The 25,659-nt window shown below is 53.6% G+C and overlaps 1 protein-coding gene across 1 annotated transcript; it reads right to left on the bottom strand.

Moving 5' to 3' along the window:
• Window positions 1-350: 350 nt before the first annotated feature.
• FZR1 (fizzy and cell division cycle 20 related 1) lies at window positions 351-23,876 on the bottom strand. Its single transcript, XM_051810694.1, has 14 exons — window positions 23,719-23,876; window positions 13,076-13,217; window positions 12,582-12,707; window positions 12,283-12,346; window positions 11,383-11,510; window positions 10,875-10,957; window positions 10,294-10,477; window positions 10,032-10,097; window positions 9,471-9,573; window positions 8,055-8,239; window positions 6,561-6,794; window positions 5,761-5,865; window positions 4,464-4,556; window positions 351-3,321 (listed from the first exon to the last, which is right to left on the bottom strand). Exons 2-14 carry the CDS (start codon window positions 13,142-13,144, stop codon window positions 3,280-3,282), a joined length of 1,482 nt encoding a protein of 493 aa, XP_051666654.1. The 5' UTR covers window positions 13,145-13,217; window positions 23,719-23,876; the 3' UTR covers window positions 351-3,279.
• Window positions 23,877-25,659: the final 1,783 nt, after the last annotated feature.

Raw genomic sequence — 25,659 nt, 5'->3', positions numbered from 1 at the left:
GCTGGGGGGCACAGCAGGATCCACCCCAAGCCCTGAAGCTCAGTCCCATTCTGGGCTGGAAGGAGCCTTGGGGCTTCCCCAACCCACCAAGGTGGGGAAAGTGAGGCACTGCCAGCTCCTTGTCCATGCTGAGGGGCATAAGGCAGGGCAGGGAGGGGGGGGCTGTGCCTCTCCTTTTTCCCAGAAGCAGGAAAGCAAACAGGAGCAGGCAGCTGGGAGCAATAAACCTCAGGTGAGAGCTGTACTGAGGAACTGGTACCTGCAGAGCAGCTGTGGGACGGACCCTGAGGGGCCCAGGGACTCACTGCACCCCTCGCCACGGAGAATCAAAGTGGAGCCACAGAGCCCAATCCCAATAAATTCACAACCTCTTTAATGCCAGTTTGATTGCTTTACATGGAAAAGTTACAGCACACTCCATGTTTTTTTCCACCATATGACACCTGGGATACGACGACGCCACGAGGCCGCAGACTCTGTCACCAGCACAGGAGGATCCTGTGTCCGGGTCAGCGCTCACAGGTCACACCCCAGCACACCACCTCAGCTCTGCCCTTTTCCCTGCTGAAGCCTCAGCCAGTGACAGTGTCACAGTGTCACCTGCACGCACACACACACGCACACACCCACACGGACATGACTGGGAGCTCCATCCTGCCTCGGCAGCTGGGAGCAGGGGAGGGAAGGTGGCTGTGCTGGGCTCTGGCAGCCAGGGCAGGGTGAGCAGCCTGTTCCTGCTGTGCTACGAGGGCAACACGTGTGGCCACAGAACAGCCCTGGCCTGGGAATCGCCAGCCCTCACTGCCAAGTGCAATGAGAGAAGCCACCACGAGCCATCCTGCTCCCAAGGCAGAGAAAAGTGGGACATGGAAGCAAGACATAGTTTGGGAAAGACCCTGGCCAGAGAGGACAGTGGTGGGGGACAGCGACAAGGGGATGTCCCTGCTCTGCAGCATCCTGGGGCGCAGCTGGGAGCACTGGGCAGAGGCTGCAGTGCCCACCTGGCACTGCCCCCCACCCCAGCAACTCCTGGGGCTCCTTGGGGAAGCTCCCACATCACAGACTGAGAGGCAAACCCATCCCTGCAGGAGCCCTGGCACACTGGGGAGCCCCACCAGCATCACTCCCACCCTGTGCTCCAGCTGGGACCCAACTCTCTCCTGCTCCAGCACAGGCACAAACCAGGCTGAGACCTCCTGTGTGCCCCCATCCCAAGCGAATACTCCTTCCCAGAGGAGAAAGCAGTGTGTCCTGGGGGTCTGCACAGTGGGATTTTGGCAGGAGGCAATGCACAAGAGACAGGAAAATCCACAGCACAGCCACCAGCCCCCCAGCCCCCCTGTGCACAGCCCCGCTCCCAGGTGATGACACCCATGACAGACCACCTCTTGCTGCAGGTGACCCTTTCCTTCAAACCCACTCCCCAACTTAATGATCTGACTCAATTTAACACCTCCTGGGTGCTCCCAGCCCACAGTGATGTGGAACAGTGCCTGTGAAAGGAACAAGCAACACGAGAGAGACCGGGGGTGTGTGTGTGTCACTTCACACCAGGCCCCAAATCCCACAGCCAGAGCTACACTAAAGCAGTTGTGTTCAAACTGTGTTTCAGAGATTCCATGGAAAATCCATTCTGGTGGCAATTAAGACTATGAGATGACAAGGTGGGTTGTGGGCCTGGGAGACAGAGCTGCCAGGCTGTGTGGGGGGCTCCCAGCACACCAGCTCCTCACCAGTGCCTCCAGCAGCTGCAACACGGGGGCAGCACCAAGAGCCTGATCCAGGCACTGGTGTGATGGATGGCACGTGTGGTCAAGGCTGTGGTGAAGAGGCTGTACCAGCTCACCCTAAGGATACTTTTGGTACTGGGGAAAGGCAATCATATTCCTACTGCCTGGTTTTAGGGAAAGAAGGGAGGGGAGGAAAATCAACAGAGAAAGAAGAGAGGAAAGCATTACCTACGTAATCTGCAGAGAGAGGGCAAGGTCTATATACACAGCCAGGGAATTCCACACGGGAACAGGAAGCAGTGCTGGGAAAGGGCAGGAGGCAGGCAGGGCCCGGGCAGGGCAGGCACATACACACGTCAGACAGGACAGGCTGTGCAGCCTCACAGCTCCTCTTAAATTAAAAGCAACACTCACACACACAAGCGTTTGTGTCACCCCACGGGCTCCAACACCAGCCGAACTCTTGTCCCACATGACCTAAAAACCACACCCCAAAATCTGACAGCAGGGCCCTGGCTGGGACTTGGAGACAGCAAAAAGCAACAATGCAGCCCTGCTTTAGAACCCCTCTTCCAGCCAGAAGAGGCCCTGCTCGCCCCAGCAATCAGATCCTCAGGAGTTGTTTTGGCTCTCAAACATATCCCAACTGCTTCTGGCCTCAGGGAGACTCTGGAGCAAGGCACTGGGGGAAGCTCCACATGCACGGGGGGATTGGGTTTCTTTTTTTATACAGTCCTTGTTTCTCCTCTCTGGTAACTCACAGGATCAGCCCAGAACATGCAAGAGCACCTGCAGAACTTCCCGAATCTGCTCCCTCGGAGGTGAAGCTTTTCCAAGTCTCCTCCAAAGTTTAGAGCCCCAAAACGTGTTTGTTCAGAGGCAGCTGCCAAGCACGCCAGAAAAATCAAGCTGTTTCATGGGAATGATTACGTCAAGTACTACAGTACCTGTCTGGGTGGAAAAATAAAGAAAAAAACAAAGGAAAATAGGCAGTTCTCCAGTTTCTTCCTGGAATGGGGATGCCAGGCTATGAACAAAGCCCTTCGATGCCCAGCTGGAGCCGTGTCCACTTGCACCAGTGGTACCGGCCCAGTCTGGCTGGCTCCTGCCTCCAGAGATGTCACCAAGGACACAGGGACCCAGAGCAGCACGTCAAACCCCTTCCCACAGCGGCAAGGATATGCTCCTCTCTCCCAGGAGGGACACCACGGCCGTGGGGATGGCCTCAGTCCGGTCTCAGTGGTCCATGTCACACGAGTCCTCCCTGGTTCCACCCGGAGGGCTGGAGGATGCTGGGTTAACATTTCTCTTGTACCCGTTTCCCTTTATGAAAGATGAATCCACAAACCTTTGGCAGTTCCCTCCCCTCCCCACCCCATCCCCAGTACTGCCCAGCGTGGATCACAAGCACGTATTTATTGAGCTGGGTCCTCCTCCAGTCCCTCAGCTCTCCCTCCCCTCGGCTGGGCTCCGGGGGTCCATGCAGGCCGAGGGAGTGGTCTGATCCTGGAATGTCAGGCTGTAGGTTCCTGGGGTGCAGGGAGAGGGTTTATCGTATCCTGGTGAAGAGGTTAAGCACGGACACAGACTCCTGAGAAGACAAAGCAGGGGGTAAGTCCTCCACAGCTCTAACTCCACATGCTTTTGGGTTGGTTTGGTTTTAATCTGGGGAGGTATCTCTAGCTCAGGGCACGATCCCAGCTCACCATCCGAAGTCCAACACCATAAATATTCCCATGGGCTACTTCCAACTGATAACAAGGAGCACAGCAGGCCAGTGTGCCGTTCCCACAGCTCTGCAGAGAGCTGTGCCCCAGAGCAGGCAGCAATTGGGGGACCCCCAGCAGCAGTGCCTGCTCCCCCAGCCCCATCCTCCAGATCCCTCTGCCAGGCACCCAGAAAAGCTCTCGGAACACTGGGAACAACCCGCCTTTGGTGATGGTGAACTGTCATTGGCAGCATCCACGACCCCATTTCCATCCAAGACCCTATTTTAAGAAGTTTAGTAAGGAGCTATAGGATAAGTACAGAATGGTTTGGGTTGGAAGAGACCTTAAAGCTCATCTCATCCCACCCCCTGCCATGGGCAGGGACACCTTCCACTACCCCAGGCTGCTCCAAGCCCCGTCCAGCCTGGCCTTGGACACTTCCAGGGATGGGGCAGCCACAGCTTCTCTAGGCAACCTGTGCCAGGGCCTCACCACTCTCACAGGGAAGAGTTTTTCCCTAAAATCTAATCTAGACCTGCCCTCTGGCAGTGGGAAGCCATTCCCCTTTGTCCTGTCCCTCCATGCGTTGTCTAAAGTCCCTCTCCAGGTCTCCTAGAGCCCCTTTAGGAACTGAGATGGGCTTCAGGTCTCTCCAGAGCCTTCTCTTCTCCAGACTGAACAGCCTCAGGTGCCAGCCTGCTGTCACCCCTGAGGGCTCAGTTCACAGCCACACACCAGCAGGAAGATGGTGGGCTCAGGGTGAGCCCCCCAAAACGCTGCTCAGCAGCCCTGGACCAGCCTGGACAGGGATGTTGTGTCACACTGCCTTGGGCACACAGGGTGACCTTTTACTTCATTTGATGACAAATCCATTAAACCTCAGCAAAGTTGAACCCTCCCCTGCCCCCGGCCCTTGATCTGCAGGATGCAGTGAAGGGATCAGAGGGAAGGCAGCAGAGCAGAGCCAACATTCCCTGAGTTCCCCCCCAGAGTAGCCACCCCCACATTCCCCCAGTGGCCTCACCTTTGTGGAGCGAGTTTTACTGAAGACGTTCCAGAAGCGCAAGGTCTCGTCCCCGGCTCCTGTGACAATGGCCTCCCCGTCAGGGGACATCGCCTGCGGCCAAGACAACAACCCTCACCATCTGCCACACTTCTGAGGCTGAAAACAAACCTCCACTGGAATGCAGGAGAGAGGGTTAACTCTCCTTCCTACTTGGCTGGCAGTGGGAAGCCAAACAACTTCCTCTGCTCCCAGGTGCCTCATCCAGCCTCAGGGGCAGTTTGGGCACTTCACTGGTGAAGCTGTGGAACACACGGGGGACTATCATGGGAAGGGTTCTTGTGTTAAGACATCGAAGCCATGTGTAACTGAGGCTATTCCTCCCAGGATTATCAACATGCCTTAAGGCAGGAAGCGTGACAGGACTGGATTTGCTGGCTGTATTGGCCTCTTACACTGGAATCCGCCTCCCAAAACAGCAGCAGTATTTGTCAGCTCTGCTGTGAACTGCTGAAAGCCCCAGTAACAGTAACAGAGCAGCTACGAGATGGCTGGGCATTACCTGCACCAAGTGTTTAATGACAACGGGGGGGCTGAAAGTAGCAAATTCTTTGTGAAAGTCTGTGTGAAAGTCTTCAGGGAACAAGGAGAGATGCTTGTTCACAGGGTCACAGAATCATGGAATGGTTTGGGTTGGAAGGGATCTTAAAGATCACCCTGTTCCACCCCCTGCCATGGGCAGGGACACCTTCCACTAGACCAGGTTGATCCAAGCCCTGTCCAACCTGGCCTTGGACACTTCCAGGGATGGGGCAGCCACAGCTGCTCTGGGAAACCTGTGCCAGGGCCTCACCACTCTCACAGTCAAGAATGTCTTCTTAATGTCTAATCTAGATCTGCCCTCTGGCAATGGGAAGCCATTCTCCCTCATCCTGTCCCTCCAGGCCCTTATCCAAGTCCCTCTCCAGCTCTCTTAGAGCCCCTTTAGGCACTGGAAGGGGCTCTAAGGTTTCCCTGGAGCCTTCTCTTCTCCAAGCTCAAAAGAGTTTTCTCAAAAGAAAGCTCAGACATTTCCTCTGAAGACTTTGGCAGGCTTTGCTATCATTAACAAAGCCTCACATTTCCATAGCAGCAAATCAAAGCATCCCTTGCAGGCACAGAAACCAGACACAGAGCATTTTCTGCCGCTCGTGGGCAGCGTTCACATCCCCACCCAGACTCCAGGCAGCTCATGGTGCCGCTGGCACTGCTGCTGTGGGTCCCATCTCAGCACACCTGCAGCCAGGTGAGCACCTCCTGAGAGGTGGCCATCACTCACCAGATAGAGCACTCGGTAGGAGTGCCCCGTGAGCTTTGCTACTTGGGTTAACGAGGGGTATTTCCAGACCAGGATCTGGTTCTGTGAGTATCCGTGAGTGCTCACCTGGAAGGGGAGAGGGAAACAGGCATCACAGAAACATGGAGTCATGAAGGTTGGAAAAGACCTTTAAGATCAAGTCCAAACATCAACCCAGCACCACCACCACGTTCACCACTAAACTATGTCCCCAAGGGCCACATCCACACGTCATCTGAACACTCCACCGCTGCTCTGGGCAGCTGTGGCAGGGCTGGACAGCCCTTCCTCTGAAAACATTTCCCCTAATATCCAATCTAAACCTTCCCTGGTGCAACTTGGAGTTGTTTCCTCTTGTCCTGCCCCTTGTTCCCTGGTAGCAGAGCCCCACCCCCATCTGGCTCCCCCCTCCTGTCAGGGAGCTGCAGAGCCAGAAGGTCCCCCCTGAGCCTCCTTTCCTCCAGGCTGAGCCCCCCCAGCTCCCTCAGCTGCTCCTGCTGCTCCAGCCCCTTCCCAGCTCTGTTCCCTTCTCTGGACATGCTCCAGCCCTTCAATGTCCTTCTTTTTGTGAGGGGCCCAGAACTGACCCCAGGACTTGAGGAAGGGCCTCGGCAGTGCTAGGACAGGGGGACAGTCACTGCCCTGGCCCTGCTGGACACACTGTGGCTGGTACAAGCCAGGTGCCCTTGGCCTCCTTGCCCACGTGGGCACACCCGGCTCCTGCTCAGCCACACCTCCCCCAGGGGACAGCCTGGCAGCAGCACTGCCCAGGGAGGACTCACCAGCTCGTTGGCGTGTTTGGACCAGGCCAGGTTGCACACCTGGGAGCCGGTGTCGATGCACTGCAGGGGCTGCCCCGTGAGCGTGTTCCAGAAGCGGATGCAGCGGTCGGCTGTGCCCCCGCCCGAGGCCAGCAGCCCGTGCTGGTGTGGGGACCAGGCGATGGCTTTGACTGCTGCCAGATGCTCTGTGTACTGTTGCACAGGGCTCAGGCTGGAGTGATTCCAGACGAGGAGCTGGCAGAGAGGAGAGACGTGATCAAACTTGTGCAGCAGCCATGTGTCCACAACACCCACAGGCCGTGATGGGGCCAATGAGGGCAGCTGGGCAACAATCTGATTTCCCACAGCTCTGCCCAGGCACGCTCAGCTCCACTCTGCACTTCACAGAATCCCAGAATGGTTTGGGTTGGAAGGGACCTTAAAGCCCATCCAGTTCCACCCCTGCCATGGACAGGGACACCTTCCACTAGCCCAGGTTGCTCCAAGCCCTGTCCAACCTGGCCTTGGACACTTCCAGGGATGGGGCAGCCACAGCTGCTCTGGGAAACCTGTGCCAGTCCCATCCAGCCACTACATTCAGCTGAGGAGCCATTCTACCCCTGGGCCATGAGGCAGGGAACAATCCCTAAGGGAAGTGCACAGAGCCAAAGACAGCATCCCTGACTGGAACCTCGGACTCTTCTGTTGTTTTTTTGGGTGTATCATTCCAGAATGCATCTAGAAATCCACTCAGTTCATTAGGAGTTATTCTGAGCAGGAGGAACTCAGTCCAACCATGCTGTCACACAGGCAATGGGCACATTCCCTACCTAGCAACCCACTCCAAAGGGCTTGGAACGCTGCTTCTCCATGACAGATGCTTCTCCCATATGGTGCTCAGTGAGCTACAAGCCTGTGTTACAGGTAGGAGAACTCACAGAGCTCAGCCTCAGGTTCCTTCTGCACACAAACATTACTGCAACAAACGTGACCATACACTGCCTGAACGAAGTCAGGAAGGGCAGCTTAGCAGTGACTTTACTGAATTCAAGCCCCAGAGTCAAGCTAGAGATTTAATTAGCCACATACAGAAGCAAATTAAATTTGCTTTTTAAATTTTATTAGGAAGAGAAGACTGAATAGAAGCTTAGCATGATTTATGTTGGTCACACTCCAACAACCAAAACAAAAGCCCCTTTCAGAGAGGCCAAACATCCTTAAAGAATCCCAGAATCATTAGAATTGGAAAAGACCTTCAAGGTGAAGTCTAATCTTTAACCTGATCCCACCAGGCCCACTAAACCATATTGTAAAGTGCCACATCCACATATTTTTCAACACTTCCAGGGATGGTGACTCCACCACTGACCCGGGCAGCCTGTTCTGATGTTTAACCCCTCCTTCAGTGAAGAAATTTTTCCTAACATCCAACTTGAACCTCCCTTGGTGCAACTTAAGGCCATTTCCCCTTGTCCTAAAAAGAAAGGGTGGTCCTGAGATTTCCCGTGACTGTACCTTATTATCATTCCCTCCAGAGGCCAGGAGCTGGTGATCCGTGGACCATTTGAGCCCACAGACCTCCTGCCTGTGTCCCTGGAGCCGGCGCTCGGACTGCAGGGGCGGGGTGCGGATGTCCCGCTGCAGGATCATCCTGTCCCGGCTCCCTGAGGAGAGCTGGTCTGCATTCCATGCCAGGGCACCTGCAACGTGGGCACAGCTTCAGAGTGTGTTGTGGGAGTCATGGAATCACAGAGTCATCGGGGTTGGAAAAGACCTCCAAGATCATCAGGTTCTGCTGTCAGTGCAGCACCACCACGTTCACCACTAACCAGGTCCCCACATGCCACAGCCACACGTTGTTTGAACACTCCCAGGGATGGTGATTCCACCACTGCCTTGGGCAGCCTGTGCCAATTGCTTTACAACCCTTCCCATGAAGAAATTTCCCTAATATACAGCCTGAACCTCCCCTGGCACAACTTGAGGCTGTTTCACTTTGTCCTATCCCTTGTTCCCTGGGAGCAGAGCTTGACCCCCCCCAGCTCTCTCCTCCTGTCAGGGAGTTGGAGAGAGTGGAAGGTTTCCCCTGAGCCTCCTTTTCTCCAGGCTGAGCCTCCCCAGCTCCCTCAGCTGCTCCTGGTGCTCCAGACCCTTCCCCAGCTCTGTTCCCTTCTCTGGACACGCTCCAGCCCCTCAATGCCTTTCCTGCTGTGAGTGGCCTAGAACTGTCCCCAGGATTTGAGGGGACAGCCACTGCCCTCGTCTTGCTGGAGAAAATATCAAGCCCAACCTCTCAAGTCCTACCATAGCAGGTAAGCAGAATGCAACCACCACAGTTGTCAAGGGATAAAAAAAACCCCAAAACAAAGGAAACCCCGTCCCAAACCTTACAGATCTCCCCTACATCCAGTCCTAGATCCGTGCACAAAGAAAGATTCACCTGCACAGGCTGACTGCAGGAATCACCAACCCCATTTCACAGTGCAGTAAAGCACAGGGACAGATCTCAGGAAGTGCCTGGATTTCCCAAATCTCATCCCAGAGTCCAGTTTCACAACAGCTCGGAGCAGAAAAAAACCCCAAACAGCCCCCCCCCGAAAAAGGGAACTGGAAATCTCAGTGAGAAGCTGCCAGCAGGACTGCAACCGGAAGGCAGTGGCAGTGAAAGGATGTTGCAACCAAACCCAAAAAGCCTCAGACACGGAGAAAACACCTGCTTGCAACACCCAAACCCATGGCTTGCAACCATCACACCCAGATCAGAACACCATTGTCATGAGACTATAATATTTTCAAGACTGCTCAAGACACAGCAGGGGATAAATATTAACTCTGGTATTCCAAGTTTTCTATTTCCAGCAGATCCTTGGTTAACAAAGTTCAATCAGAAAGGAACAGACCCTGTGAACCCTCTGCCTTCCCCCTCCTTACCGACTCTGGCTGTGTGCCCCTCCAGCATGGAGAGCTTCTTTCCTGCAGCTGCATCCCAGATCTGTACAAAGCCCTTGTGAGTGCCAACAGCCACCAAGTTCCCCTGGACAAACAGAGAGCCAGCATCAGTACAGCCAGGAAGTACAGCCAGAAAACAAGCTGGAAGCTGCGGGAAAAGACTTGAGATAAATCCCACGAGAGGGAAAGCATCCAGAGTTCTTCCATCTTACATGTTTTTTCCCTGCTGAGAGGCCCATGCAGCCTGGCTAGAATATATTTATTGTAACATTTTATTGTCAAGAGCTGGAGAAGATCTGGCTTTTTCTCCCTCCCACTCCTCTTAGCAATGCCTTGAGAACCTCGAGATAAAAGAGGCTGTTCTCTAACCCCTCTCTTTTAGCAGAGAAAAACAGTGTTGACAGAAAAACACATATGATTGGTGATGTACAGAGGGAGCTTGGGGGAATTCAGGAGAATAAGCCAAGGAGTTAATCATGGCTGTGATGACAGTGCCTAAGTGAGAAGTGTCTCAGCTGTCCCTGCTGACAGTGCCATACTGACCCGTTCTGACCAGCCCACGGATGTCACGGAATCTCCTTCCACAGAGAGGTCACACAGCCGGGTCACCTTCAGAGAGGACAGAATGGGGTAAGAAACACGTGGTTTTGTCACACAGCACTACTGGCTGTCTCACAAAGCAGTACCTCGTTTGGCACAGAGCATGACAAGTGCTGAACCCCTCACAGGGCACATTCCATAGCTCTGGAAGGCTGGAAAAGCCCTACAGCAACAGGTACTTCCCTCCTCAGTGATGACCATTTACCTGACTTGTACAAGCACTCCACAGGTAAACACAAGTCCCAAGGCCAACACTGAGGACATTAAGAGAGGACCAGTCCACCAGGTTCAGGTAGAAGTCATCCTGCAGCTCTGGGGCATCCAGCACTTTGAAAGGAATCTTGGAGATTTTCCGAGTTGGTTTCCGAGGTGATCTTAGCAGCTTCTGACTGTTTACAAAAACAGACAGAAAAACAACTACAGGATCCTGCACACCACAGCAGATGGGAGGCACAGGTGCAGCCACTCTTTACAGCATTTCTACAGAAATGCAGGGACAAAGAGGCTGCACAATTCTTTCCAGCAGCAAGACTGGAAGGAATCAGGTTCTGCTCCTACAAAGGGAGCAAAAAGACAAACTGATTACTAAGAGTTGGCCAAGACACGTTAAGCACACAGGCGGGTTGGGCACCTGCCTTAGAATTCAACTGTCCCTATTTATTATCTCTCTCCAGATTTCCAAATCCAATTCACCTTGCAATTCTGGGTGTCTCAGAGAAAAGTTCTACAAGAACCCTGCTGAACCCTCTGCCCCAGCCCCTCCCTTCTGTGGAGGATCAGTGTTACCTTTTGTTGCTGACAGGAGACAGGGAATAGGGTGAGACCTCGTTGCCATCGTCGGGGCTGGAGCGTTTTGTGCTGAGCGAGTACTGCACGAAGAAAACACACCTCCTAAGCACCCTGAGGCCTGGGGCATCACTCCCCCGTGCACTGGTGCCAATCCAACTCTAACACCCAGTCAGATTGCCCAGATTTCTCAGTTCTTCCCTCTCTCAGGCGCTCCAAAACTGCATACCTCCCCTCACCTCCCCTGAATTCCAAAAAGCCTGATTTGATCATTCACCACTCTGTCCAAAAAGCCCCATCCAGCTTTCCTGCCAGCACACACACAGGAAGCACACTGTTTGCTGCACGTTCAGGTGCTCTTTGCAGGCCACCAAATTTGTTATCAACAGCTTATCTCAGCCGAGCCCCAGCACCAACTCACTGCACAAGCAGCCTGGCAGGGCCGTGTGCTCCGTTCCTGTGACCCACGGTGCAACTGCACTGCTTTTAGTGCAAGTAAGTGACTTACAGTGAAGAGAGACTTCTTCTCTGGGGTGGATGGCTGCAGCCTCCTGTCCTCTGTCTGAGGGTCCTGCACCTTCTCGATCCCTGCTCCCAAGAGTTCATTCTTCAGCAGGGCAGAGTAGGCCAGGCCATCTGTGAACCCAAACGAGCACTGAGCAGAGAGCTCCGAGCAGCAACAGCTCTGCAGGGAGAGCCAGGATCATGTCTGCCTGACCTGGAGGAGAGAAGGCTCCAAGGAGACCTTAGAGCCCATTCCAGTGCTTAAAGGGCCTCCAAGAGAGCTGGAGGGGGAGTTTGGACAAGGGCCTGGAGGGATAGGACAAGGAGCAATGGCTTCCCACTGCCAGAGGGCAGGGTTAGATGGGAGACTGGGAAGGAATTCTTGGCTGTGAGGGTGGGGAGACCCTGGCACAGGTTGCCCAGAGAAGCTGTGGCTGCCCCATCCCTGGAAGTGTCCAAGGCCAGGTTGGATGGGGCTTGGAGCCATCTGGGCTAGTGGAAGGTGTCCCTGCCCATGGCAGGAGGAGGAATAAGATGAGGTTTAAGGTCCCTTCCAACCCAACCCATTCCATGATTCTATGGCTTGTACACTCACAGAGCCTCTCAATAAGCCTGGGGCCCTTGCTTAGAAGCCAGATTAGCAGTAAGCTTTCCCTCCTTCCCCTTCATCAGGAAAGTGCTTCCCTGGCACAGTAAACCATGGGATACAAACAGCCTCTTGCCTCCCAGACACTCATGAGAAGCAGTGAGCTGGTATTCACTCATGATGTGGGCCTTTCCCAAAACAGCAGCACGAGTTTTGGCATAAGGATGAAAGTGTCAGTGCAGTCTGAATTTCCAAGCTCCCCAACATTGTGCAGTAAGAGCTCTGGGCATGGCTCAAGCAGCAGATGGGGGCTCTCACCTTTGCCATTGTCTGATGTAGCATCCTTTGCTTTTCTGTTTTGGCTTGGTGATTTTTCATTTTCCTGAAATGGAGAAAACATGCCATCACCATACAGAAACCTCAGGATTTATGGTAAAACAGCAAATCCAGAAGGCTCCTGGAGCACAGGGTTTAAGGACATGCACTCAAACGAACTCTCCTGGGGCAGCAGAAGCCCATGGTGCAGAAGATAATCAGAGCAATCATGCCAGCCCAAACAAAAGGCACTATTTCCACAGTGCCAAGGCTGAGCTGTAGGGGAAGGGATCAAAACTTACATTTATTCTGTGGAAGTTAATGCTCCAGTTGGCCCCAGCTCTTGAGGGAATGAATCTGTCACCGTGCTTACTAGGAGAAGACATTGGGGAATTGGAAGGTGTCAGGGTTCTTCTCATCTCTGCTACCTGAATCAAAGAATAAAAGACATTGGACTTACTCTTGTCAACCAGCTGGTTGGTTTGTCAGCCCCCAATTTTTTACATTACACACATAGTTACTGAGATTATGTAGTAAGAAGGGATTTACTGAGCTCCATAAAAATATCTTCACTCCTTTTTGCAACCTGAACTGGGGTTGTATTTTCAAAAGCTCTCTTGAAGTCAAGTTACTTGGGTATTCCTAGAACAGCTCAGGAACTCACACCTGCTCAGAACCCAACAAAAGACTGTGGTTTGCTTTGAAGAGACCTCAGGTCTTTCAAAAGCTCAAGGAAAACAGTCACAGGCGAGACAGACAACAACCTAACAGTGAGCCTGAGCCCATCTGTACTCACACAAGGCATTGTGTTCTCATTCTGTATGTTGATTTGGCGTAGGAGACGTCTCTCGTAGTCCTGGTCCATGGTGGGAAGCTGGCTGGGGACACCAGCAGGCTCAGGAATTTGTGTTTGCGAACTCCAAGCAGTAATTAGTCACCTGCAAAAGCCAGGGGGAGAAACACACCGAAATGTTACACCCCTCCACGCAGAAACAGCCTCTTCAGCTTCCTAAGCCTGTTCTTTGAACTTAAGCCCACTTTTCCTACCCAGACCGCTGATCCCAAACTGACAGCAGAACCCACTCTCCTCAGCAGCCCCGTGCTCCGTTACTGCCCTTGGCTGCTGACTCAGGTGTGCAGGCACCAGCACTTGGTGTCTGACAGGACCTCAGCAGGCCCCATCACACCTGGAGCAGGCAGTGCCCCCAGGCCCTGCAGCAGCACAGCTTGCCAAGCCTTCAGGAAACAGGCATGGTTAGTTAAGTGCCTGCAGCCTGTCCTGTCCAGGCCCTGGCACAGGTTGCCCAGAGCAGCTGTGGCTGCCCCATCCCTGGAAGTGTCCAAGGCCAAGTTGGACGGGGCTTGGAGCAACCTGGGCTAGTGGAAGGTGTCCCTGCCCATGGCAGGGGGTGGCACTGGATGAACTGTAAGGTCCCCCCAGTCCAAAGCACTCTGAGATTCCATCAGGCCTGTCCCACCCCTCAGGCCAGGGGCAGCAGTGCTGAGGGTGGGATGCTTTCAGACTTGACAGAAGTACTGGAGACTTTAACACCACCCACTGCAGGAACACACAGCTAGGGATGAGGCAGCCCTCAAGTGAACATTCCACATCTGATGTGCATGCTGTCTCAAATACTCCTCCTGGCTGGCACAAAGCTCACTCGCAGCCATACAGTCTAAAAAGCACACATTCTAAGCATGTATTTAAGGACAGGGCCGCTTCATAGCTGAGATCTGGCTGCTAAATGACACTGTGTATCAATAAAAAATAAATGAGCTGACACCTGTGTGAGGACACGGAGTCACAGCCCTCCCTGAGGGCAGAGAGCAGCAAGCCCAGGGCCCCTCCCTCCCCCCTCATGCACACCTCGTGCTTTGTCCACAGCTGACATGGGCACAAAAACACCGATGCCAGAAGAGACACGCCAAGTTGGTCTTTCAACCCAAGATAAACATGTCCAAAGGGAAAGGTGGAATCTAACACACAAGCAAATCCCCACAACACACAGGCAGCTGGAAGCTGTGCAGGACGCAGAGGGATTTTCATTCCTGTTATTGCATAAACGTTTATGGTGCCTGGCTGGAGTCCCAGTTGCACCAATAGAGTTGCCTCGAGATACAAACTTGCTGCAAAATCCAGGAGGCAAAAGTACACAAAGGCTGTGCTTTGAGGAGGCTGCCCAGGGAGCAGCCGCACAGTGCCACACTCAGGGACTGCCAGGCACTGCCTCCTGCTCCCTCTGGTATGACCTGCTGGGAAGAGGTTACCTCCAGGAACAAAAAACCTACCCAGGATTTGTCATTAAAAACTGAGGGCAAGTTACCAAGCTATGGGGGGACCAGCAGCACACGCTGCCATTCAGCAAGATGTGATGAAGTGTTAGAGTAGCCTGTGAAATCAGCTTGAAAACAAGACAAAGCACACACACTGTGCACTGGAGCTGTCCCTCAGCCTGCAGAGCTGACAGCCTTTTATCTCAAAGGGTTACAGCAAATGGGGTGACATCAGCCTGGTGACCAGGCACCAGAGGGGTTCCACAGGACTCCAATCTTAGTGCCAGTTCTCTTGAATGTCTTCATAAGTGACTTGGATGCAGGACTGGAAGGTCCTCAGTGGATTTGCTGAGGACACCAAGTTAGAGGGAACTGCTGACTCCCTCAAGGACAGAGGGAGGTCCCACAGAGAGATCCTGACAAATGTGAGGGCTGGGCAATCCCCAACTTCGTGATGTTTAACAAAGGCAAATGCCAGATCCTGCCCCTGGGACGGGCAGTGTTGGATGCAGGGACAAACTGGGGAACGAGGGGCTGGGGAACAGCACCACGGGAAGGACCCTGGGGGTCCTGGTCAGTGGCCAGTTGGATCTGAGTCAGCAGAGTGTCCTGGCAGCCCAAAGGGCCACCCTGTCCTGGGGGGCATCAGGCCCAGCATCGCCGGCCGGGCCAGGGAGGGGATTGTCCAACCCTGCTCTGACCTGGGGCGGCCTCACCTCGAGTCCTGGGGGCTGTTTGGGGCCACAGTGTCAGAGGGATCTGAAGCTGCTGGAGAGTGTCCAAAGGAGGGACACAGAGCTGGGGAAGGGTCTGGAGGGGAAGGGTCTAAGGAGCAGCTGAGGGCACTTGGCTGGTTCAGCTGGAGCAGAGGAGACTGAGGGGAGACTCCTCGGGGGCTGCAGCTCCTGCCGAGGGGAGGTGGAGGGGCAGGGACTGAGCTCTGCTCTGGGACCAGGGACAGGACCCAGGGAAGGGCTGGAGCTGTGCCAGGGGGGTTGGGATGGATCTCAGGGAAAGGTTCTTCCCCCACAGGGTGCTGGGGCACTGCCCAGGCTCCCCAGGGCAGTGGGCACGGCCCCAAGGCTGCCAGAGCTCCAGGGGCGTTTGGACAACGCTCTGAGGGACAGGGTGGGATTGTTGGGGTGTCCTTGGCAGGGCCAGGGGTTGGACTGGATGATCCCTGTGGGTCCCTTCCAGCTCAGGAGATTCTGTGCTTCTCTGATCTAAGCCATTTGTTAGTACTGAAACTTGGACTTGTTACAAATGCTGAAATGCTTTTCTTCCCTGCTATTAAGCCTGCCAACACTTTTACAGGAGCATCCCTGAAATAGATGGTGCCAAGTTGGTTCTGAGCACACCTGTTTACCTCTGCCACCTCCTCCCCCAAGCTTTTTTCATTTAATACATTTCTCCCATATGTTCTTTCAGAGGCAAAACTGGAGAAAGCTCCTAAATTTAACAGTGATCAGCTTCCACCAAACGAAGAAAAGAGTCAGAGATGGCATTACTGGAGTGCAAAGTCAGAAAAATCTGTGATGCTCTTAATAAAGGAGGTTAAAAAAATAACAATTAGTGCATGCCATGTCAAACACTCTCCCTCACTTACCACTGCTACCGACCCACGAGCACCAAATGTGTGTCTCAAATCAAACAGCTCAACAAAATGCACACCCTTCCCCACCCCACTCCCCTTTTCTTTTTTTGGGTGGTTGTTGTTTTAACACCATGAGCTCAGCCTGCAGAACCCACGAGGAGCGTGATCAGCCGGGGAACACCACACATTTCAGTGTCCTCCCAAAATGGCTCAGCACAGTATTCGTGCAAGATCCAGATCCAGATACACAGCAAAGAGACATTTTTAATTCTGTACCTCAAACACATTCGCTTCTTGAGCTTTTCATTTGAGTTCCCATCTGCCCCAATTTCAACTACAACTTCCACTCAGAAACACAGCACAGTGTCCAACAGAGAGACTGCAGAGGCAGAACACAGCAGTGGGTGTTCAGCACCTGAATAATGACATATTTTTACCTTAAAACCTGTTCCACAGGCCCAAGGAGCAGGCAGCACCTCTGGTTTGGGGTAGGTTCCTGCCAACCCCAAATATGTCTGTCAGAAGCGAGTGGATTTTTCTTTTCCCCCGAAGCAAGTAAAAAAGGTTTTGCCAGAAGGACCTGGGGGTGCTGGTTGGCAGTGGTTGAACATGAGCCAGGTGTGCCCACGTGGTCAAGAAGGCCAAGGGCACCTGGCTTGTACCAGCCACAGTGTGTCCAGCAGGGCCAGGGCAGTGACTGTCCCCATGTGCTGGCACTGCTGAGGCACCACCTCAAATCCTGGGGTCAGTTCTGGGCCCCTCACAAAAAGAAGGACATTGAGGGGCTGGAGCGTGTCCAGAGAAGGGAATGGAACTGGGGAAGGGTCTGGAGCACCAGGAGCAGCTGAGGGGGCTCAGCCTGGAGAGAAGGAGGCTCAGGGGGGACCTTTCCCCTCTCTCCAACTCCCTGACAGGAAGGGGGAGCCGGGAGGGGGGTTGAGCTCTTCTCCCAGGGAGCAAGGGACAGGACAAGGTGAAACAGCCTCAAGTTGTGCCAGGGGAGCTTCAAGCTGTATATTAGGGAAAATTTCTTCATGGAAAGGGTTGTCCAGCCCTGGCACAGCTGCCCAAAGCAGGGGTGGAGTCACCATCCCTGGGAGTGTGTTCAAAAGCCACATGGCACTCGGGGTCATGGGTTAGTGGTAACCTTGGCAGTGCTGGGGAACAGTTGGACTTGATGATCTTTTCCAACCCTAGTGATTCTGTGATCCTGTGACTGGGGTATGTGGGCCATAAGTTCTCTTTAAATTGGAGAAATGAAAGATCTCGAGGAGCTGCATGTGTTACATATTCTTTTTGTATAACACTTTGTTACTAATTATGCAGCTTATGCTTGGAGAAGAAATGTAGGATTTGGTGGAAGGTTTTGGATTCCTAAGGAAGAATTTGCATTCCGACTTTATTTGCTTCATGCACCTTATGTGCTGTCTCTGAATTGACTGGATTGTCTCACAGCCCATTACTTTAAGAACAGCACTTCCAGGCAGAGTTATGGTGCTGAACAAAGAGCCTTTTGTTCTTTTTATTGACCCAACCTTCAAGTATTCAAATACAGAAATGTTTTTTTTTCTTGGTATGGATGTGTTTGTAATAAGCCAGCATGCAGAGTGCCAGGGCTGGCTGGGAAAGGAGGGCAGTTATTTTGCAAAGTGATTTCTGTGGTTTGAGGCAGGTTGTGCCTGTTTGGATTCCCCAGCACACACTGAAGGTGGGGGGACAGATGCAGGTTGTGTTGGCTCTGTCAATTCAGACATGCTCTGCTGGAGCAGAGCAAGAGCTGGATGAACTCTCTTTTATTCCAGAAATTATTCATGTCCTTCTTAAAACTGGAGAGTATTTGGGTGGGTAAGTGTTCAACAGGAGAGGTGCTGATGGAAGTGGGAGACTCAGAATACCAAAGGCAGGATAAATTTAAATGTAGAGCTGAATATATTTCCTAATTTATGCAGGGCCAAAGGGGGTAGAGGATGCCTTGGTAATTCAAATACCATTAATGTTATGCTGATGCTTTATTTTGAAGCACCTCAAGTCTGAAAAAGGTTGCCTGGAGCTTTTTTTACTGACAAGCACAAAACAGACCCCAAATTTAGAGTCAGCAAGAGACTACCCAAACCTAGAAATGCTGACTGCTCTTCGGGTCTGTATTTAATGTCATTATTGGGGTGCTGAGTATTTCCAAGCTCTCTGGAAAAGCTCCATCATTTACCAAGTGGAAAAGTACACAAGTACTTAGTCCTTCAAGTCATGAGCAGCAGGGTTTGAAATCAAACCCATATGTCCTGCTTCCCCAAACCCAAAGTTTTCATCTTTTAATGATTTAGCTGAAACCAACCACGACACTTGCAAATAAATAAGGTAAAGCCCTCAGCTGGCAGCAGAATGGCAGTTCCTCTGTCCCTGGCAGCTCCAGGGCCCTGCCCCTCCTTTTTCCAGTTCCAGCCTTCACTGGCCACGTCACACAAAAACCTAACCTGGCCCCAAAGGGCTGATGTTTTCATATGGTTTAACAAGCATCACCTCCTCCTCCTCCTTAACCTGGAGTATTGTTAAGAGCATTTCCAGTTATAGATTCTTCTCTTTTACAGACTCTTGAAAAAGCTGTAAGGGGAAGGAATAAAAAAAAAATTAAAAAAAGGCAAAAAAAAGCTACACCAAAGCTATGGAGACTACAAAGCAGCCATCAACAAGGAGCAGGATAATCTGCACTTGGCCAACCCAAAGTAGAATTTTTGCACATTTAACCTGGAGAAAGAGAGTTTATATCTTATGCCAACCGACCAAACCTTTCCAGAAACTGGCCTCCTTTCAAACCAGCAGTAGAACAAAGAGACTTGAGGACTACAGAGCCTTGGGTTTTACCAATATTTACCTTTTAAAAGCTAGAAGGATATAAATTTTTATTTAACGATTTACTAAGGTATCGGTGTGAAAAGCATTTACAAAACCAGCCATTTACAAAAGTAACCTCTCTGCAAGAGAAGCAGGTAAAGCTTTATTTCCAAAACAAAACATAACCTTTGCTGCCTTGCCTGTTCACACCTTTGTACTGCAGAGATCACACTAATGGCAACAACAAAATTACTCCAGTGTTATGGTGTCAGGTGGGGTCTGCACCCTTAGTCCTCACACTCCTGAAGGTTCAATACTCCACCAAGACACTGGATTACTGCCAGAGCCATCACACCACAGCAGTGTATTTCAGAGGGTAAGATGGAGGTGACTACTATACACTGAAGGTCCTGCAAAATTCCACACTTTTCTGCTTTTCCAAGCCATGTTTTCCTGCCAAGAAGCATGTCCTGCCCAGGGAGCTCACACATCCCTTTATGCACTCACTAGCAGCTCTACAATGCCCCCGTTCCAAAAATGCCAACTTTTAGTGACCAGAAACAGGCACAGGCCAAACTCCAGTTGGATTTGGAGGCAAAGTGGCTCAGGAGAAGAGACAAGACACTGTTTGCATCTCCTGACAGGCTGTAATGGGAGTACAGAAGCTGGACATGCAGTGGTTCCACACTAAGCTTGGGAGACAAGCAAAATGCACAGCAATCCATCCGTGCCTCCTCTCACCTCCCATGGCAGAAAACATCTCCCTCACAGGCAGAAAACATCTCCCCTTCCTCACAGGCACGGGCCCAACCCACAATCCAGGCTGGAGGTGAGAAGTGTTTGACTTTCTGCACCTCCACCTGTGCTCACAGAGAAGCCCCAAGACAGCTTCAGAACTCAGGTAAGGCTTCATGTCCACCACCCCAAAGCAATGCAGTCCTCCCACGATGACAGAGGGACTCTGACCAGCTAACCACAGGAATTCAGGGCACTCTGATGAGCGAGGCTGCAGGAAGCCTGTGGGAGCCAAGGACAGAGTGCTCGTGACACAGAGCTCTGTTTGTGGCCTGGGCTGTCACGTGCCAGCGGAAGCTCAGGGTTGTAAGGCCTTCAGGAAACAGCAAAATCTGTCTTTGGAAGAGCCTTTACCAAAGATAAACACCCCCTCCACTAATCACAGAATCCCAGAGTGGTTTGGGTTGGAAGGGACCTTAAAGCTCATCCAGTTCCATCCCCTGCCATGGGCAGGGACACCTCCCACTAGCCCAGGTTGATCCAAGCCCCATCCAACCTGGCCTTGGACACTTCCAGGGATCCAGGGGCAGCCACAGCTGCTCTGGGCAACCTGTGCCAGGACCTCACCATCCTCATGGCCAATAATTTCTTCCTAATATCTAATAAATTTTCTCTGTACATCATTACAAGCATGAAAGTTTTTCCATAAGGATTTTCTTATACAAAACAGGTGCCCTTAGACACAAGTCCTCCTCTGAGGGGAACGCCCTGGAAAGCCCACCAGAAACATTGTTCTTGCTGCCTCCCACATGGATGATGCTTCAGGTATCACCACCACTTTCAGCACAGATGTTTTTCCTAAATCCTGCTTCTCTCCACAACTGAAGGAAAAGAAGGGAAGCCAACAGTCAAGCCTGTACTCCAAAGACCAGGATATTTTCAGCTGTTCAACTGAAACTCAAATGCAAGTGATGGGCAACCACAGAGCTCAGAGCCACCAGCCCCCCTGCCACCGTACCCATGCAGCAGCCAGGGCCCGTGTTAAGGGGGTTCCAAATTTGCCTCAGCCAGCTTTCAGTAAGTCAGGAAAATTGTAGAATTGTTACTATGCCTTCCTAGGTGACGTTTTCATTCAATACACATCCCACTGCAGCGCAGGGTTTATCCAAGCAGACACGACAACCACGCACCCAGCAGGGGATTTCTCAGAAAATCACCACCATTAAACTCCTTTTTATTGCCTGCAGGTGGTGATTATTTCACCTTTTTGCCATGCTGCTCCATAAATAAGAGGGCCACACCTGCTCCCAGGGAATCCAAAATAAAGCACAAACTCTCCAGCCACGCAGGAAACCTTGCACTGGGAAACAAAACACAACATGTGGGGTCACCTGAGTGGCACCTCTTGCCCGAGGGGGCAAAAGCCTCCCTAATTAACAGCAAGTCCTGTAAGAGGTTTATCTGTTACAACAGAAAAACAAACAAGAGGCAGCACCAGAAATACTCTGGTTTTAGAGACACAGTTATTGGCAAAGGCAGGTGGTGGAGCTGCACCTGCACCCCTGGGCTGTGCTGGCTGTCACCTGGCTTGGGGACAGTGCTGAGGGCTGGGGTGAAGAGCAGGTTTGTGCTGGGCATCAGCTCCTGCCCGTTCCTCCTGTGCGGTTGCTGGGCCCCCCGAGCAGAGCCTGCTCCATCCTCTGCCCCCTCCCTGCAGCCCCTGACACCCCCTGGGGAGGGCCCCTCTCAGGCTCTGCTCTGGAGGCTGAACAGCCCCAGCTCCCTCAGCCTTTGCTGCTCCCAGAGCTGCTCCAGCCCTGGGGCATCTCCCTGGCCCTGCTGTGCTGAGGAGCCCGAGCTGGGCCAGCCCTGCAGATGTGCCTGCCCAGGGCTGGGCAGAGGGGCAGGATCCCTCCCCTGACCTGATGCAAATGCTCTTCCCAGTGCACCCCCAGATCCCACGGGCCCCTTGGCCCCCAGGGCACATTGCTGGTCATGGACAGCTCATTGTCCACCAGGACCCCCGGGTCCTTCTCCACAGCTGCTCTCCAGCAGGTCACCCCTGTAACATCTTAGAGAACCTTCAGGGCTTCTTGTTTGTGTTCGGTAGTTTCTATGCTCTGTCTGAACACGGCAATTTTTCATGAAGCCACTGACTTTAATAAAATTCAGTTTCCCTTCAGAAAGCTACAAAAATCCACAGAATACAGCTGTCAGGTTGACTCACAATTCCAAGTGCAATACAGACAGCTGAAAGCACCAGCTCTAGATAAAAGCTCTGACAAGGCTTCCAATAAAGGAAAAGTTAGTGCACTAAAAGCAAAGATTAAAAATTCACCAGCAGCTCTGTCTCTGGAGCTTTACTGAAAGGTCAGGCATCCAAAACTCTGCTTCATCATAATACTTAAGCTACTGAAAATGCAACAGTGCCTCTGGTCAACCCATGAAAGAAAGTAATTGAATTTAGAAAACACAGCAGCCTCAGTCAACAGCCCTGGAAAATTCTGCTTCTGTATTAATTATAATAATAAAATAAATCAAAATCAGTCTTTAACACAAAATCATACAGTCATGGACTTCCAGATTGGTTTGGGTTAGGAGGGACCTTAAAGCCCATCCAGTCCCACCCCCTGCCATGGGCAGGGGCACCTTCCACTAGCCCAGGTGGCTCCAAGACCCGTCCAGCCTGGCCTTGGACACTTCCAGGGATCCAGGGGCAGCAACAGCTTCTCTGGGCAACCTGTGCTGGGGCCTCCCCAGCCTCACAGGGAAGAATTTCTTCCCAATATCTCATCTCACCCTGCCCTCTGGCAGTGGGAAGCCATTCTCCTTTGCCCTGTCCCGCCAGGCCCTTGCCTGAAGTCCTTTTCCAGCTCTCTTGTTTGCTCCTTTAGGTCCTGGAAGGCCACAACGAGGTTTTGTTGCCCACAGTGGAGCTGCTCTGTGAAGAACCTTCAGCACAAAATACTGGGGTGGCATCATTAAACACACTCGGGAAGCATCAGCACTCACAAAGACAACACCCTCAAGAGAGCTACAAATGGAGGGAAAGCAATCCTCCACACCACAAACCCAACAACACCTTCACAAGGTGACTCTGAGGTGACCTGACAGCCCTCCCTGCCCCAGCAGAACCCTCTCACCACCAGGAAGACACTCGGATCAGGTTTTTAAGAGCTCAGTTGTTGACGGTGTGTACAAATCCCACGTGCAAGACGTCAGCAACACGTTAAAAACACCCTAATAAAAGACACAGTGGTAACGAGCTCCGTCAGATCCCGGAGCCACCAGGAGGGCAAGGGCACATCCACTGGTGCTGCACGTAAACAAGGGACTGCTGGGCAAAGTTCCTGCCGCAGCCTGGCACGTTTTTAAGAACAAAGTCCACACCACAAAAAAGACACCTCTGCCATCCGCATCATCAGTCTGATCAAGAAGCAAGAAGGAGCTGGTGAGGACACACCGAGCCAGGCTCGGGCTCTCCTTTCAGGGCACACGGACCGAAGGAGGGGATGACACCGCGACCCTCCAGCTGCGGGTGCAGATGCGGGACGTGCCCGTTACCAAACACTCCCGAGGCACCGGAGCGTTGGGGGCTCGCCGGCCCCGGGCCCGTCCTGCCAGGGCTGACAGCGCACCGCGACGGAGTGGAAACACCGACTGCTTCTTGGCGTTTGTCATGAACACCAGGGGAAGAGAGGCGGCCTCGCGGGGCCGTTCCAGTGACCGGGGTGGGAGAAAACGAGGAAAGGCACCCAAGGAGAGTGGAAGAGTATGAGGAAAGGAGGGATGGAGGAAAAGAAGGAGGGAAGGAACCCCTAACCGGTCTCGGAGCCGCCGCTGCCTCAGCCCGGCCCCGCCCGGCCCGGCCCCTCCGCCCCGCCCGGCCCGGCCCCGCCGGGGCGCACAGGCCCGTGCCCGCGGAGGAAGGCGCAGGGCCCAGCCGGCCGCGGCCCCCCTGCCCCGCGGTGCCCTGCCCCGTGCCCCCGGCGCTGTGCCGGCCGTACCTGCCCGGTGGCGGTGCCGCCGCTGCCTCGGGCCCGGCCCCGCTCCGCCTCCTCCGTCAGCGCCCGCCGGCCCCGCCGCTCCGCAACATGGCGGCCGCCCCTGCGCGGGGCACGACGGGAGCGCGCCCCGCCCGCCGGCCGGGCGCGCGCGGGGAGCGGCGGCCGCGCGCGCTGCCATGGCAACGGCGGGCGGGTGACGCCACGGCCGCAGCGATGACGTCATGGCCGGGGGCCTGAGGAGGGGGGATGTGTCACACCCCCCCCTCACGGGTGGGCACCGGGCCCGCGGCTGCTGGGGCCTCGAGGGGTTCCCTGGGTCCTTAGGGGGGATCTCTTGGGCCCTGGAGGGGTCCTTGGGCCCTTAGGGAGGGTTGTCTTGGTCTCTGGGGGGGTTCCTGGGTCCTTAAGGGGGTTCTTCGGTCCCTGGAGAGGTCTGAAGGTCTCTATAGGAGGTTGTTCAGTCCTTAAGGGAGTTCCTCAGGTCCTTGGGGGGATATCTTGTGTCCTGAGGGGGTGGAGGGTGTGTGACTCCTGTGTCCCCCCCCAGGCAAGGTTTGTGGCTCAGTGCAGGACTGCCCCACATTCCTGGGCAGGGTCCATGGCCCCCCATTCCCGGTCCCTGTCCCCCTTTATCCCCATGTGCCTACCAGTGCCTGTGGAGGGACTGATGCCAGGGGCCCCAGGGTGTCCCTTGAGGGTCCCACTGTCCATCTGCAATGCTCTGGTGACCCAGTGCCAGCATGTCACTGTCACCCTGCTCAGCACAACCATCCTGATCCTACTGCAGCAATGCAGTGAGCTGCAATTCCCTGGTTATTAATCATGGATTGATTCCCCGGTTATTAATCACGGACTCCCTGGTTATCAATCATGCAGCTTGGCCTCACATAATAATAAAGTCTCTCTTTAAAGCTTCCTTGTATGTTATTTACAACAACAAGAAACAGCTGATAACTGCTGCCCTGAGAAGGAACAGAGTAATTCATGGAATCCTGGAATCTCCTGAGTGGGAAGGGACCCACAGGGATCATCCAGTCCAACCCCTGGCCCTGCACAGACACCCCAACAATCCCACCCTGTCCCTCAGAGCGTTGTCCAAACGCTCCTGGAGCTCTGGCAGCCTTGGGGCCGTGCCCACTGCCCTGGGGAGCCTGGGCAGTGCCCCAGCACCCTGTGGGGGAAGAACCTTTCCCTGAGATTCTTCCCAAACCCCCCTGGCACAGCTCCAGCCCTTCCCTGGGTCCTGTCCCTGGTCCCAGAGCAGAGCTCAGTCCCTGCCCCTCCGCCTCCCCTCGGCAGGAGCTGCAGCCCCTGAGGAGTCTCCCCTCAGTCTCCTCTGCTCCAGCTGAACCAGCCGAGTGCCCTCAGCTGCTCCTTAGACCCTTCCCCTCCAGACCCTTCTCCAGCTCCATGTCCCTCCTTTGGACACTGTCCATATCGTGGCCCCCAAACAGCCCCCAGGACTCAAGATGATTCCCTTTTAATAGCCCCTGGCTAAGGCCATGAGATGCCCAGCAGCCTCCCTGCAGGCATCCCCCCTATTGCCATAGGAGACCTCAGGATGTGGGACATCCCCCACCATGGAACATCCTGAAACCCATCAGGCTTTGGGAAGAGTGGGCACTGCTCCCAGGGCACCATCAGGGCACAGGCACTACCTGTCTGAGGTTGGGGCCTTTTCTTTTGTCACAGTGGTGCTAGTCATTGCCCCAGTCAAGGCTGGTGAGCTTTTCCCCATCTTTTCCAGCCTTCCTGCAAATCCAAGGCAGGTTTGGGGTTTTGTTGTTGGGGGGTTTCTTATTGTTTCCGTGGTGCCAGTCCTTGCCCCAGCCAAGCAAGGACTTGGGCAAGGACACGACCCTTTTCCAGCCTGGCCTGGTGGTAGAAAGGGAATAATGGGTCAGGGCTTGCCTGGGTATGACCCAGCAGCGCAGTGGGGAT

The sequence above is a fragment of the Manacus candei genome, unplaced genomic scaffold (assembly GCF_025592945.1).
Source record: "Manacus candei isolate 608988 ecotype Guabito, Panama unplaced genomic scaffold, ASM2559294v1 h1tg000078l, whole genome shotgun sequence".
In the NCBI taxonomy this organism is placed as follows: Eukaryota; Metazoa; Chordata; class Aves; order Passeriformes; family Pipridae; genus Manacus; species Manacus candei.
Note: the sequence above shows the minus strand (reverse complement) of the source record. Positions and strands in the feature narration are given on the sequence as shown.